We start from the raw sequence: 12,813 nt of genomic DNA, 5'->3' as shown, positions 1-12,813 counted from the left end.
CTGCGGCTCGAGGGCTCCGCGCGTCGCTCGGGCCGGGCCGGGCGGTGCCTTCGCACTTGGCGCTCGCCCCGAGGCGCTGGCGGCACGTGGCGCTGTGCGGGGCCGCTGGGCCGGGACGCACCGGGAGGCTCCGGCCCTGCTCGGCCCGTCCGGGGGGCACCCACACAATGGCCCCGCTCGCACTCGGCCCCACGCGCGGTGGCAGCAGCGCCGCTCGCCGGCCTCGCCCGGAGGTGGATGGGGGTGTCTCGGGGGGGGTCCGGCCGGAGCGGGACTGACCTGGCGGCGCTCCCGGGCGCGGGGCGGAGCGGAGGCGGCGGCGGCCACAGGTGGGAGCGCGGCGCGTTACGCGATTTGCGTAGCGGAAGCGGCGGCTCGGCCGGCGGGAAGTGCGCGGGCGGCGCGCGCCGGGGGGCGCGGCGCTACGCAAAGTGCGTAACGCGCCGCGCGGCGACAACGCCGCCGACGGGGCGGGAGCCGCGCGTGCGCCCCTCGCGGCGCGGCGGAGCGCGCCGGGCAGCCAATGGGCGGGCGGGCGGCCCGCGAGAGGAGCCAATCGGCGTGCGCGGGCTGCGGGAGGGCGGCCAATGGCGGGCGGCGGGGGTTTAAAGGGGTATTTAAGGCGCGGCGGTTTGAATTCAAACAGCTCCGGCGGCCGTGAGGCGGCGGGTGAGGGGAGAGCGGCGCGGCCCGGGGAGAGCGGCGCGGCCCGGGGAGAGCGGCACGGCCCGGGGAGAGCGGCACGGCCCGGGGAGAGCGGCAAGGCAAGGCCCGGCTCGATGGGGTTGCGGCCAGGGGGGCATTGATCACCGATCGGTGTCGATCAGGGCTCCGAGACCCGCCGCGCTCCGCTCGCTGTGCCCCGCTGGCTCTGTCTCGCTCCGCTCGGGCGCTATGGATAGGCACATGAAGGAGAACCACGCCGGCCGCGTTGCCAAGGTAAAGCTCGGAAATACGCGCTTCATGTTCCTTTTCCTGAGCAGTTTGCTACACTGGATCGCTGGTCTCGATGCCTGGGAGTTTGGCATTAATATTCTGCAGGCCGGGTCGGTTCTGGGGTTGGCGGTTTTAGTTTTTACTGGGGGGCTGCGGTTCGCCCGATTACACATTAACTACAGGTTAAAAAATAGCGATTTTATCTTTCAGTAGCTTTTTCCTGGAGAGAGCAGTGCCCAGAGCTGACCAGTTATTACTGCTAATATTAGTATGTCTTATTAAATGGGGAATTCCTCCCTGTATTTTAAGTACTTTAAGGAGAGCAAGTGAGTATAATAAACTCATTCCAGACACAGTTTCTCGAAGCAAGCCCTGTGTCGATATCGCTATTGATACACACGTGCAGCAGTGCTCAAGATCACCCTGATTATGTATTTCCTCCATTTAGAAACACAGGCGCTTTCTCACTACTTTAACATAAAACCAAGTAGGCCTGGTAAGTTTTTGGAACACCATTAACACAACTTCCCGTTAATCAAGCTGTCAGTAAATGGTTTTTAGTGTTCAATGTGTTTTGTGGTGGTTTGCCTCCCATACCGACTGGGGCCATAAAAACCCTGGTGTGCCGTTCCGCAATTAACGTGTCCTCGTTTCTCTTTGAAGGTGGCAAATCCCATTGGGGCTGGCCCCAGACGTGTCCCTGTGTCCCAGCACTCAGCCCCGAGCCGCTCACTGACCAGCGGAGCTCCAGCACAACGGGTTCTGTGTCCTGCCAACTTCGCCCAGCGAGTTCCTGTGCAATCCCAAAAACCCCTACTGTCGACCCAAAAAGTGGCCAATAACCAAGCAACGCAGCAGGTCCGACCCAAGCTGCCCCTGCAGGCGTCTGTGAGGCCTCAGGCTGCAAGCAAGAGCAGTGAGAAACCTCCCCCGACTGCAGGACCTGGTAATCCTGAGGATGATTTCCATGTGGTCACAGCTGTGACACTCAGGATGCTCCCTGAAGCTGCTGCTGAGCTGGGGACAGTCCTGGAGGGAAGGTTTTGGTTGTGCCCCCGAGCAGAAGGGCAGCACGTGGTTCACCTCGGGTGTTACTGCACCCTCCTTGTGAATTTATCTCTGAATTAACCATTTAGAGCCAGTATGGTGTTGAAAACTTCCAGGTGCTCAGTAGCCAGCTGGGAGTTAACATAATTGGCACTAAGACCTCACAGGTTTTCCAGAATTCATGTTAATCTCTTATACACAAAAATACTCTTTTTTTCTTTTGGTGGGAGGAACTTAATGGGTTTTTAATTTCAGAAAGCTTTTAAAATTACATTTTTCCAGTGCTGGTTCTTTCCCAGCAGCCAGTTATGATAGGTTGCTTAAAATGTCATTGAAGTAGTTCTTAGAATCCACTCAGATGATGCAGAGGGGTTAGATTTGCTCCTGGGTGTGTGTTTGGGGGTCTGGTTTGTAAATGGATCTACTTCTCTGCACACAGCAAAAAACCCTGAAGCAGAAAGCACCTCTAAACAGAAAACTGATGAGACTGCTAAGAAGAAAACCGAGGAGACCAAAAAGAAAAGTGAAGAGACTAAAAAGTAAGTTTCATACTTAAATTCCAGATAACTGAGCCCTGCTGGAATTCCCTTGGCTGTGGAGCCTGGTGATCCCCATGCTTTGCAGACACAAGAATGGGAAAGCTGCCTTTGACCTGATAATTGTCAGGAACAAGGACTTGGTGTAATCTAAAGAAAACTTTGGGCTACACACAGAATAGCTCTTCCCATGGGAGAGCACTGATAGCTGCTGCCCCAGTCGTGAGATGTACTCCTGAAAACAAATCCTCCTCATCTTGGCAAGAGGCTGGAATCTAACTGGGAATTCAGTTGGATTTGTTTATGGCAACTTGAAATTGTTTTGCCATGAACTTGTGATGTGTTTGGCTTAAGTGTATCCAAAGGAGCCCAGCTTGGTAAAAATCTTCATTTTGTAGAGTCTGCAAAAACTTCAGGAAGGAAGAAAATAGCTTTCAGAGCTTCCTTTTGAAAAATCTCAATGCCTATTTTATTCTCTCGGTGTTTTCTTAAAGACTAAAATCTAGTTTAGAGCACGAAGCACCTTTTAAACAGGAATGTTATAAACTGTAAATTTGTGAGTCAAAGCCAACACAACTATCCAGCATTTAACTTCCTCTCTCCTCTTGCAGAAGGCAATGGTCTCTTGAGGATTTTGAAATTGGTCGTCCTCTGGGGAAAGGAAAATTTGGGAATGTGTACCTGGCACGTGAAAAACAGAGCAAATTTATTCTTGCACTGAAAGTGCTCTTTAAAACACAACTTGAGGAAGCTGGTGTAGAACATCAACTACGAAGAGAGGTGGAAATACAGTCTCATCTTAGGTAAAGTTTAGTGACTAATTACTCTGCTTTGTTTGCATCTAAAGAAAGTAACCTTGATTATGATAAAGTTTCTTTTTTATTACAAGATTTCTTTGTGTGTGAAGTTCCTATGCTTGCCTTGAAAGAGGGAGCAGGACAGGGAAATTAAAGGTTTTGGACAAACCAGAACAGAATGTTCAGAAGAACATTGCAATCTCTTTGCAGGCACCCCAACATTCTCAGATTATATGGCTACTTCCATGATGTGACAAGAGTCTACCTGATCCTGGAGCATGCACCTCGTGGAGAAGTCTACAAGGAACTTCAGAAGCTCACCAAGTTTGATGAGCAAAGAACTGCTACTGTAGGTTGTTCCAGCTTCCTATCCATTCCTTTGTGTGTCTGGAGTATCTGCAGGATTGAGTCAGCTCTTCAGATCAAATTCTGTATTCTGCTGGGGGAAACTGGGACTCCTTAGATGCTAGTTGGTGTGTGGCCAGGGAATAATTTGGGAAGATCTAGTGCTGTGTAGGAATTTATATTCAGAATTGCTTAGTATTGCAAGGCACAACCTGTATTGCCAGACTTAAGGGTTAAGGAATAATTGCTTTAACTTAAAACTATCATTATGCCTTCAAAAGGCTGAGCTGCAGCCAAATAAACTCAGGTGACAATGTCTTTGTAGCTTAAAGATTGTTCTTTGTGCACCCAGTACATCACAGAGCTGGCAGATGCCCTCTCCTACTGTCACTCCAAGAGTGTGATCCACAGAGACATCAAGCCTGAGAACTTGCTGCTTGGATCCAACGGAGAGTTAAAAATTGCTGACTTTGGCTGGTCTGTGCATGCTCCATCTTCTAGGTGAGAATTCAGTCTCTGTGCTGTGAAATCCTTCTGTAGTGTCAGTTTTTGTGTCACACAGTTGTGCAGGGGAGGTATGTGTGAGCTTCTTAAAGTACTGGGGAAAAATGCTGCTACAGCAAAGGTCTTAACAGCCAACTGGTGTGACAGAGGAGTGGTGTTATCCTGATTTTTAGGTCAAACCTTGCTGACCCTGAAAGAGATGAGGGTTGGTGTAGGGTTACAGTGGTTCCTGAGATGACAAACCAGCACTTGGCAATTTGGTTATTTCTCAGAGAATGTGAAAGTGTACCTGACAATGGAGGAACAGATTTGTTTTAGCAAATGGGGTGAAGAAAGGAGAGATAAGATTCATTGCAGGGGCTGAAATACTTTGGGGAGAAGTGGAAATTGTACTGCTGCCTTTTCTTTCCCAGCTGTTCTGGTGGTGTTTAGTCTGTTCAGTTGGATTGCACTGAGGTACAGATGATTGCCAGCATTAGTTTTTATCTAGCTCTTGAAATACATCCTCTAATTATCTTAATCAATGATTAACTTGGACTTTTCTTCAGGAGAACAACTCTCTGTGGGACACTTGATTACCTGCCTCCTGAAATGATTGAGGGAAGAACACATGATGAAAAGGTGGATATTTGGAGCCTGGGAGTTCTGTGCTATGAATTCCTTGTAGGAAAACCACCTTTTGAAGCAGCAACCTATCAGGAAACCTACAGAGCTATTTCCAGGGTAAGTGCCAGTGCTTATCTGGGTTAGCTGGGTCATGCTTTCAGTTCTAGAAAGGGTTCAGCAAGCTTAAGTTTGAAGCATAATGAAAGCAAACAATAAAATGCAAATATTCCTACAAGCAGTGAGAAGCTTGTTCAGGATTATCATGAAATTATTTGATCTCATCTCAATAGGCAGAAGGTGCACAGCCTGCAAGGCCAGCACAGCTTTCAAGGTGTAACTATGATTACACCTTGGATTCTATAGTTTGGTTATTGTCAAAGAACTTTTGCATCATCTGTAGTCCTTTTCTCCTCAGGTGGAATTCAAGTTTCCTCCATTTGTAACAGAAGGCGCGAGGGATTTAATTTCCAAGCTCCTGAAGCACAACCCCTTCCATCGGCTGCCCCTGAAGGATGTACTCCTCCATCCCTGGATCACAGCAAACTCCACCAAGATTCCCACCAGCAGGAAGAGTGATGGTGCTGCCCCTTCCAAAACATAGCTTTAGGAGAGGTGACTTCTTGGATCAACATGAGGAGTCTTGTACTGTGACTACTGTAATGCTTACGATAGAAAAAGCAGGTCTTGGAATCTAGTGGCAATTGGGATGCAAATCCTTGGGTTGACTGATGTCTTACACTCGAATTGCAGCATAAAATTATTTGACTTTAGCTGGAGCTGGTGGAATATTTAATATACTTGAAGTCCAGTGCCAGGAGGGCCAGGTTTGCTGATATAAGTATGAAGCTCTCATGCTGTGGTCTGTGCTGAAAATGGTTCGTTGTTCACCGAGAGGAAGTTGTTGTTCTGGCTTACTGAACAGTGCAATATCCTGGAGATGCCTGCTCCTGCCTGCCTGGGCTGCTCAGGGTGTCCTACCTGTGGTGTAACCTGAGACTGAACGAGGTGAATGTGTTTTTTCAAGTGTTCTGAAATGATGTGTCAATTGTTTCTGTTGCTAGTTTTAAATGTGAGCACTCAATTTGTGAAAATAAAGACTTGTTCTACTGCACCCAGCAGGGTGAGGTTCCTTGTGGCACTGGTTAGCTCCAGCACAGCTCAACTCCTCCTGGTCAGAGTTCAATTCCCATAATTCTAGTTCCCACCTGTCAAAAAGGAAGCTCCAAGTGCTGGTAGCACACAGTCATTTACTATCCCCAATCCCCATTCATTTAGGATTACAAGCTAAGTACCAAATGTGTTGCAACTTAACCTGCTTGGTTTAGTGAGAGCTTGGCCTGCTCTGTCCTTTTTCCAATGAATTTATTCAGAGAGCTCCCAGCTGATAATATTTTCCAGCCCTTTCTCTCAGAAGTACTTCCAGATGGTGTTGTGTAACAGGAAATACTAACATCTGGTGTTTTAAGACATTCCTTAAAATGTACTAAAGGTCAGGCCCCTTGCCACCAAAATAAAGAGACCCGCTCTTTTCAAGTAAAACACTTCAAGCAAACTAAGAGAAACCAATTTATTGTCTTTTCATTATAAGACTTCACTATCTTACAAACAATTTTAAAAAATGATCCTTTTACAAGCAAGGATTCCAGAATTCAAAATATATTCTCGAATTAATTTAAAATATACTTTGCAAAAAAACTTAATCTAAAACTGCCAGTAGTTTGTACAACCATATTTACCTTAAGTAGTTGGAATTCTGGTCATAATTTATATGAAGCTATTTCTTTACAGCAAAAAACCTCTAGTTTATTGCTGGTGCCTACTACTGACTTTTAGGTACATTTACTTTAAATGTTTTCAGCTTTACACATGATTTTGAAAAAGAAGCTTTTGAGTATTCCTTCTGTATCAAGTTTAAGACAAAACATCCTTCTTAGAAATTATTTTAACTTAAGTAAACAAGGCTGCCTCAGAGTTATTTTGGGATTCTTATCCTTACTACACGTGAAGCCTGGGCCTTTCTGTGGGGGGAAGGAGTTAAGGTGCAATTTAATGTTCTGGCTAAGGGGTGACAAGAGGCTGCTCCTAATAAGTTATTTGCTTCTCATCAAAACTCCACTTCTCTGTTTTGGGATTCAGTCTTCAGGTTAACTGGAAGGTGGAATGTGGAAATAACTACATTCTAACAGAACAGTGTTCCCATAAGGAAAGGCAAAACCCTCTCATTGCTACATTCACCAATCAGCCCAAAGCACAGGAATTCTTCCTGGGAAGCTGTGAATTGGAATGTCTGGGCTTCAGGTGCACCCACAGGAGCAGAGAGCTGCTGGGGTTAGTTGTAAGATAAAAAAAAGGTATTTCCAGTACAAAGCCAGATCTCAAAATGTTAAAACCCCCCAGCTTATCTCTGACTTGCTGTTTGGAGTGTGTTCACATAGGTTATTCTGGTTACACTGATTTTGGTAGACTTAGGATTTCTTCTGAGTATATAGACATAAGGACAAAAAAAAAAAAAGGACTTCAGTAAGGCTGGCTTCCAGCCAGCACATTTTCAAACAGTAAAACCTTGGAATATGGAAGCACCACACAGTGCATTCAGAACAGTGCATCAGCTACTGTGACTAAACCAATTATGACTGCAATAATTGTGAGATGGGTACTCCCACTGAAGTGAGCTCAGTGCCTGTGTTGTACTGCAAGAGAGGCTATAATAAAAGCCTCTTCTACCAAAAGAAACACCCACCTGCCACTTTGGATTCCAATATACACCCTTATCAAGAGAACTACCCCTGCTGTAAGATGTTCTTTATTCTAGTGGAAAGATAATCTCACTGTTTCTCAGCTACACAGTAATAAATCAATGCTACGATTCTGTTTTGAAAAGAAAAAACATGAAGGCTCAAAAAGCTGCATTATAAAGACCCAGAACTGTGTGCCCCTTGTCAAGCATTTATATTCCCACTTGCAGTGCAAACCAGATCCCATTTGAACAGGTTTTTCCAAAGAATAAGTGGCAAAAGGGAAAGGAGATAAGGACAGCACTTTTCACAGTGACATTTACCTGAAAGAACAACTAGAAACTCAAGATGAGGTCAACATGATCCCAAACCAAGTCCTTGAAAGAATCTTTGCACCTGAAGAGCTCCGTGGCCATGGAAGAGCTGACCCCAAGCAGGCAGGCAGGCAGGGCTCAGGGGCTGGAGGCAGGGGGTTTGAAGAAGCCAGCCTTGCGGCAGTAGCGCACGATGAGGGGCACAGACACCACGGTGATGCTGATGCGCACCGGGGCAAAGAGCTTGTGCACAGCGTAGGCCAGGACGAAGGTGCTGGTGCCAGCTGCCATCCTGGACTGCAGCGAGGCCTCGCTGAAACCCAGCTTCAACAGAACTGCACTCATGTCCACGCCACTGGGGAAACAAAGGATTGCTTTAGCTGGAGCTAAAAAATAGAAATGCTGTTTTTCTGTTCAGGGAATTGATGTGTTGCACTTCCAATGCGGCTTTTAGAGAGAAAATTTCTCTGCACAGTGATTTTCAAAAAGTTCCTGTGAGATTGTGTTGGAATTCCATCTTCCCAGATTTAACATTAAACTCTATTCTGTGCCTTGAGGTAATTTATCAGCTGAACACCGATCAATGCAAACCAAATGAGGTACGTGTTGTTAGGCTTAGTGTTCTAACACAGGAGTACAAAGGTCTTAAAATGACAAGTCTTTAAAATCTAGCAACTGAAGGAAGTGTTCTGGATCTCAAATAAGCATTATGCACTAAATCCATAAATTGTTTAATTCTCTATAGACATGGCAGTTTTCATCAAGGGTTCAACCATACCTGAAGGAAAAAAAAATGTTTGCAGCCTGTGCCATGATGCAGTAAACAGGAGAAATCAGGCACTCACATATTCCCCCTGGAGTCAGGAATAAGGAGCAGGGAATATTGGGAGAAACAAAATGTTCCCCTGTTCAGCTGGAAAACCTCATGTGACTGATGCATTCCCACAAAGCCACACACAAAACTCTCCACCTGACTCCTCTACGCTTCTGCCGCATTTTCTTTTTCACTCTGATCCTGTTCTAGTGGCTGTTGTTTTCTGCAGTTCTACTGCACAAACTGTTCAACACCCAGAAAAGTAAGTTTATCTCTAAGCCCCAGCACTTTTGCATAGCTCTATCTCTCCAGACCAAGCAAGAACAAAAGATATCTGCAAAACAAATACATTCTCTGCCTGGTCAGTTATGTTGGTGCTGTGTCTGCTGTTTTCACTACTGGTGAAACTGCAAAAAGTCTATGTATAGCTTTCTTCTGTCATGCCTGATGGGAGATCATGTCCATTTATGGACTCATCCACACTCAAAATTCAGGAGGTGACTGTACAGATCCAACAGGCACAAGGTATTTGTCTCCTGTCAGAGATTAGCACAACGGTAAATGTATTTTATTTTGCATTACCTAGATGTGACAGACAGCTGCACAAACCTCACCTTGAAACAGCCAGGTAGAAGATTCCCAGAGACACTAATGAAATTCCAACATGGAAGGAAACCCCTACAGCACCATATTCTTTAAAAACTTGTTTCAGCTGCTGGGATTTGTTGAGTTTCTTGGTTTCAGCACTGGGATCAGTGGCTGTCTTTTTGAGGGGTTCACCTGCATCCTAAAAGGAAAACAATTGAAAGTATTTATTTGCATTAAGCACAAAATCATATTCCAGTTAGTATGAAATAATGGAAGAAGTGTCTTGCACACAGAGTGATTTGGGAAGACAGTTCCACACTTCTGCTCTTCCACATCAGCACAGCAGATCCTGTGGCAGAGCCAACCTCCCTTCTCCCAACTACTCCTCTCAAAAGGATGCACTGAGCTTGCTGTAAATTCTTACACAACTCAAGTTTCATAATTAAAACCAGATTATTTGATCCAAATGTGTGCCAAGGCACACCCACACAACTGCCTGAGACATGAGATTGAGGTGTCAGAGCTATTTGCTTCCACCCACTGCTCAGCTTTACCCAGCGAGTCCTCGGAGCACAGCTTTTTGTTCAGGGCTAAGCAGCCAGTGGCACTGGAAGCCTCCCTGGTACCACTGAATAACAACTCACTGATGGAAGAGATCCAGAGTTTAAGTGCCTATAAATCACCCTGAATGGATGAGCTGATAAAAGGAAGAACTGGAGAACTGCAAGTGTTGACAGCAACGAGCAGCCCTGTTGCCACGGTGCAGACAACAACTGCAGGGACATGCCAGGGCTGGTGTCAAGGGCCCAGCTGCACTGAAAACGTTTGTCACAGTAGAAGTTATTGATAGATTTTTATCTGGGTACATTTCAAGCGCAGAACTTCATAGTAAAACATATCCCAAAGCAATCTGAAAAGATATCAAGGACGGCCAGCTATGTTGGCAGCAATCAGGCAGACCTTGGAAGCTCCCCATGCTCTCCAGAGAAAAAGCACTGACAGCAAGAAAACATTTCCACAAAAACCTCTGGATTTGTCTCTAATTAGTCAGCAGTTGTCAGGAAAGATTAGAGGAGTTCTTTCTTCCCAGCTGAGCTCAGCAGCAGCCGTGACAATGTGACGGCCAGGCTGAAGGCCACCACAGGACAGGTGACAACCTCCCCTGCCATCACTGTGGTTTCAAGGCACACAGATCAGGAGAAAAATATTCTTGATTAATTCTTGGACTTATTAAGACTGTAAATTAGGATACAAGCCAGTCTTACGACCCTCACGGTAAGCACGCCACCCGCCCAAACCCTAAACCCCATTTGTTTGCGGCTGGTTTTCTCTTTTAAAACTATAATTTGTGTTACTTTGTATATCATTTTGACAGGAAACCATACTGATACATAAACCGGGAATTGTGTAGCTCAGCTTATCCTGATTCTTGTCGCTTTGAAATTTTCAGGCATAATGGATAGTTTTGGATTTTACTTTTGTGGCTCATGAGCTCTGGGTCCTACAGATGGATGGCAAGGACTGTAAAATTCCTTGTTCTGATCTTCCAAGTCCATTCCAATTCGCCCTTGTTCCCAGGCTGACACACCAGGAATGGTGTTGTAGCAAAATGTCAAAAAAGAACCACTTCAACAGATATTATTTGGAGTATCCAGGGCAGTCATGTCCAGAATAATGTACAGCTTAGCAAGTAAAGCTGCTGCCTAGTTCCACGTCAATCCGCTACAACATTTCATCTAAAAAGTCGATTTTATTCGCATCGTTCAGACGATGAAAATAAACCTAAAACATTCTGTTACGCTTCGCAACGAGGCTACAGAAATCACCGCAAATTCAGCAGCAGAAATTAGCCTTTAAACCGCAGAAGAGGCATCCCGGCAAGCTCACAGTGACAATGCCAGCCCAGCAGGTGCAAACCAGCGCCTGGAGACAGCCGGGATAACCGCGATTCCATCATCCCACGGGGATGGCAGTGAGCACAGAGGTGGAGACACCCCCGAAGAGCTCAGACAACCTGCAAAGAGCTGAGGAGCACGTTTGCTGAGGGCGTTCAGCCCCGCTCGCCTCAGCCCGGCCCGCGGCCCTCACCTACCTTGGCGGCGGCGCGGCGCGGGCTCAGCCCCGGCGGCAGCGCGGCCCAGGCGGCCCGGGGGGCACAGCGCGGGGACACCGGCGACAGCAGCGGCGACAGCAGCGGGGACAGGCGGCACAGGCGGTACATGGCGGCACACGGCAGCGGGCCGGCCCCCGAGCGCGCATGGCGGGCCGGGAACCCGCCCCGAGCAACGCCTTAAAGCCGCAGCGTTCCCTTCGTGAGGGACGGGTTCTCGCACAGAGCCGTGCTCCGAGCCCTGGACAGCCTGGCCTTGGACACTGCCGGGGATCCAGGGGCACCCACAGCTCCTCTGGGCACCCACAGCTCCTCTGGGCACCCACAGCTTCTTCGGGCACCCTGGGCCAGCGTCTCACCTCCTCACTTGTCACCTATGGCCACTGTAATCCATCCCTTTTTCGTTTTGAAGTGATGCTCCCTCATCGTGTCACTCCAGGCGCTTGTAAATAGTCACAGTCACGAGAGGGGAGTTGGAAGGCACCCAGCAGGATTATGTCCTGCACACGACAGCCCGACAATGCCCACAAAGAGAGGGATTCCTCCTCAGGAGCTGGAGTGACAAGGCAAGGGAGAATGGCTTCAAACGGAGAGGAAATTGACACCCAACAATGCCACCCTGGCAGTGCTGTCCAAACGCTCCTGGAGCTCTGGCAATCTTGGGGCTGTGCCCATTCCCTGGGGAGCCTAGGCAGTGCCAGCACTCTCTGGGGAAGAACCTTTCCCTAAAATCCAACCCAAACCTCCCCTGACACAGCTCCAGCCTTCCCCGGGTTCCCATAAGTGCAGCACCTTGCACTTGGCCCTGCTGAACTTCACGAAGTTCACACGGTTCCACCTCTGAAGTCTGTCCAGATCCCTCTGGATGCCACCCCGTTCCTCCAGGGTGTGACCCACACAGCTGGGAGCTGCCAGCAAAGGGTGTCCCCATAACTGTGATCACAGGGGTTTTACAGCTGCATTCTTCCTAAATGGCTCTGTGCCATTGCAGACACGGCTGCTCATGGCAGGGTGAAGGGTGAACATCACAGAACTGCACTAATGCCCTGAAATTTCATCCCAACGCCGAGCCCCAGCAATAAAATCCTGCTCTCTCCCAGCTGCCAAGCCTTTTCTCTTCAGGCACGCCGTGTGAGCACACAGGGCTGAGTACAATGGGAGAACTGTGTGGGATAAATAGGAGTTCCCTCCGGAAGAGCTCGCAGTTGAGGAGCACAAGCGGAGCTGCACAGGGCAGCCCACCATGGTGCAGTGCTGTTGTTAAGTGCAAAGCTCCACAGAACAGATGGGTTTCAAGGAGGATCTCAGGGGGAGAGAGGGAGAGAGCTTTGCTTGCATTGAAATAGGGTCTGTTCTGTTTCACCAGCACTGCCAGTTCCAGGGCTTTACACTTCCTTCAGTTCCTGCTTCATAAATCCAGCCCCTCTCTGAACTCTTTGGAGAAGATTAGTTTCTCAGAACACAATTTCAGTGTTTATTAC

General features: G+C 47.8%; 2 protein-coding genes across 2 annotated transcripts; one reads left to right on the top strand and one right to left on the bottom strand.

The window, feature by feature from the left end:
* Positions 1-203: 203 nt before the first annotated feature.
* On the top strand, positions 204-7,264 carry AURKA (aurora kinase A). Its single transcript, XM_085079347.1, has 9 exons — positions 204-329; positions 828-939; positions 1,600-1,882; positions 2,423-2,522; positions 3,131-3,322; positions 3,527-3,665; positions 4,014-4,162; positions 4,714-4,888; positions 5,187-7,264. The coding sequence occupies exons 1-9, from the start codon at positions 238-240 to the stop codon at positions 5,370-5,372; spliced, it is 1,428 nt and encodes a 475-aa protein (XP_084935473.1). The 5' UTR covers positions 204-237; the 3' UTR covers positions 5,373-7,264.
* MIMS2 (mitochondrial inner membrane scaffold 2) lies at positions 6,325-11,515 on the bottom strand. The gene is made up of 3 exons (XM_085079348.1): positions 11,315-11,515; positions 9,249-9,421; positions 6,325-8,175 (listed from the first exon to the last, which is right to left on the bottom strand). Exons 1-3 carry the CDS (start codon positions 11,441-11,443, stop codon positions 7,959-7,961), a joined length of 519 nt encoding a protein of 172 aa, XP_084935474.1. The 5' UTR covers positions 11,444-11,515; the 3' UTR covers positions 6,325-7,958.
* Positions 11,516-12,813: the final 1,298 nt, after the last annotated feature.

The sequence above is a fragment of the Lichenostomus cassidix genome, chromosome 20 (genome assembly GCF_008360975.1).
Source record: "Lichenostomus cassidix isolate B80296 chromosome 20, HeHo_3.0, whole genome shotgun sequence".
NCBI classification, from domain to species: domain Eukaryota; kingdom Metazoa; phylum Chordata; class Aves; order Passeriformes; family Meliphagidae; genus Lichenostomus; species Lichenostomus cassidix.
This window is presented reverse-complemented; position numbering and strand designations above follow the sequence as displayed.

Bases quoted from the DNA above. Each gene is read 5' to 3' on its own strand.
- AURKA (XM_085079347.1), top strand. From the start codon at position 238: ATGGGGGTGTCTCGGGGGGGGTCCGGCCGGAGCGGGACTGACCTGGCG. The intron at 3,666-4,013 runs GTAGGTTGTTCC...TTGTGCACCCAG, and splicing joins ATGAGCAAAGAACTGCTACT to TACATCACAGAGCTGGCAGA. The intron at 4,889-5,186 runs GTAAGTGCCAGT...TTTTCTCCTCAG, and splicing joins CCTACAGAGCTATTTCCAGG to GTGGAATTCAAGTTTCCTCC.
- MIMS2 (XM_085079348.1), bottom strand. From the start codon at position 11,443: ATGTACCGCCTGTGCCGCCTGTCCCCGCTGCTGTCGCCGCTGCTGTCG. The intron at 9,422-11,314 runs GTAGGTGAGGGC...TTTTCCTTTTAG, and splicing joins CGCGCCGCGCCGCCGCCAAG to GATGCAGGTGAACCCCTCAA. The intron at 8,176-9,248 runs GTGAGGTTTGTG...TTGTTTCCCCAG, and splicing joins TTCTACCTGGCTGTTTCAAG to TGGCGTGGACATGAGTGCAG.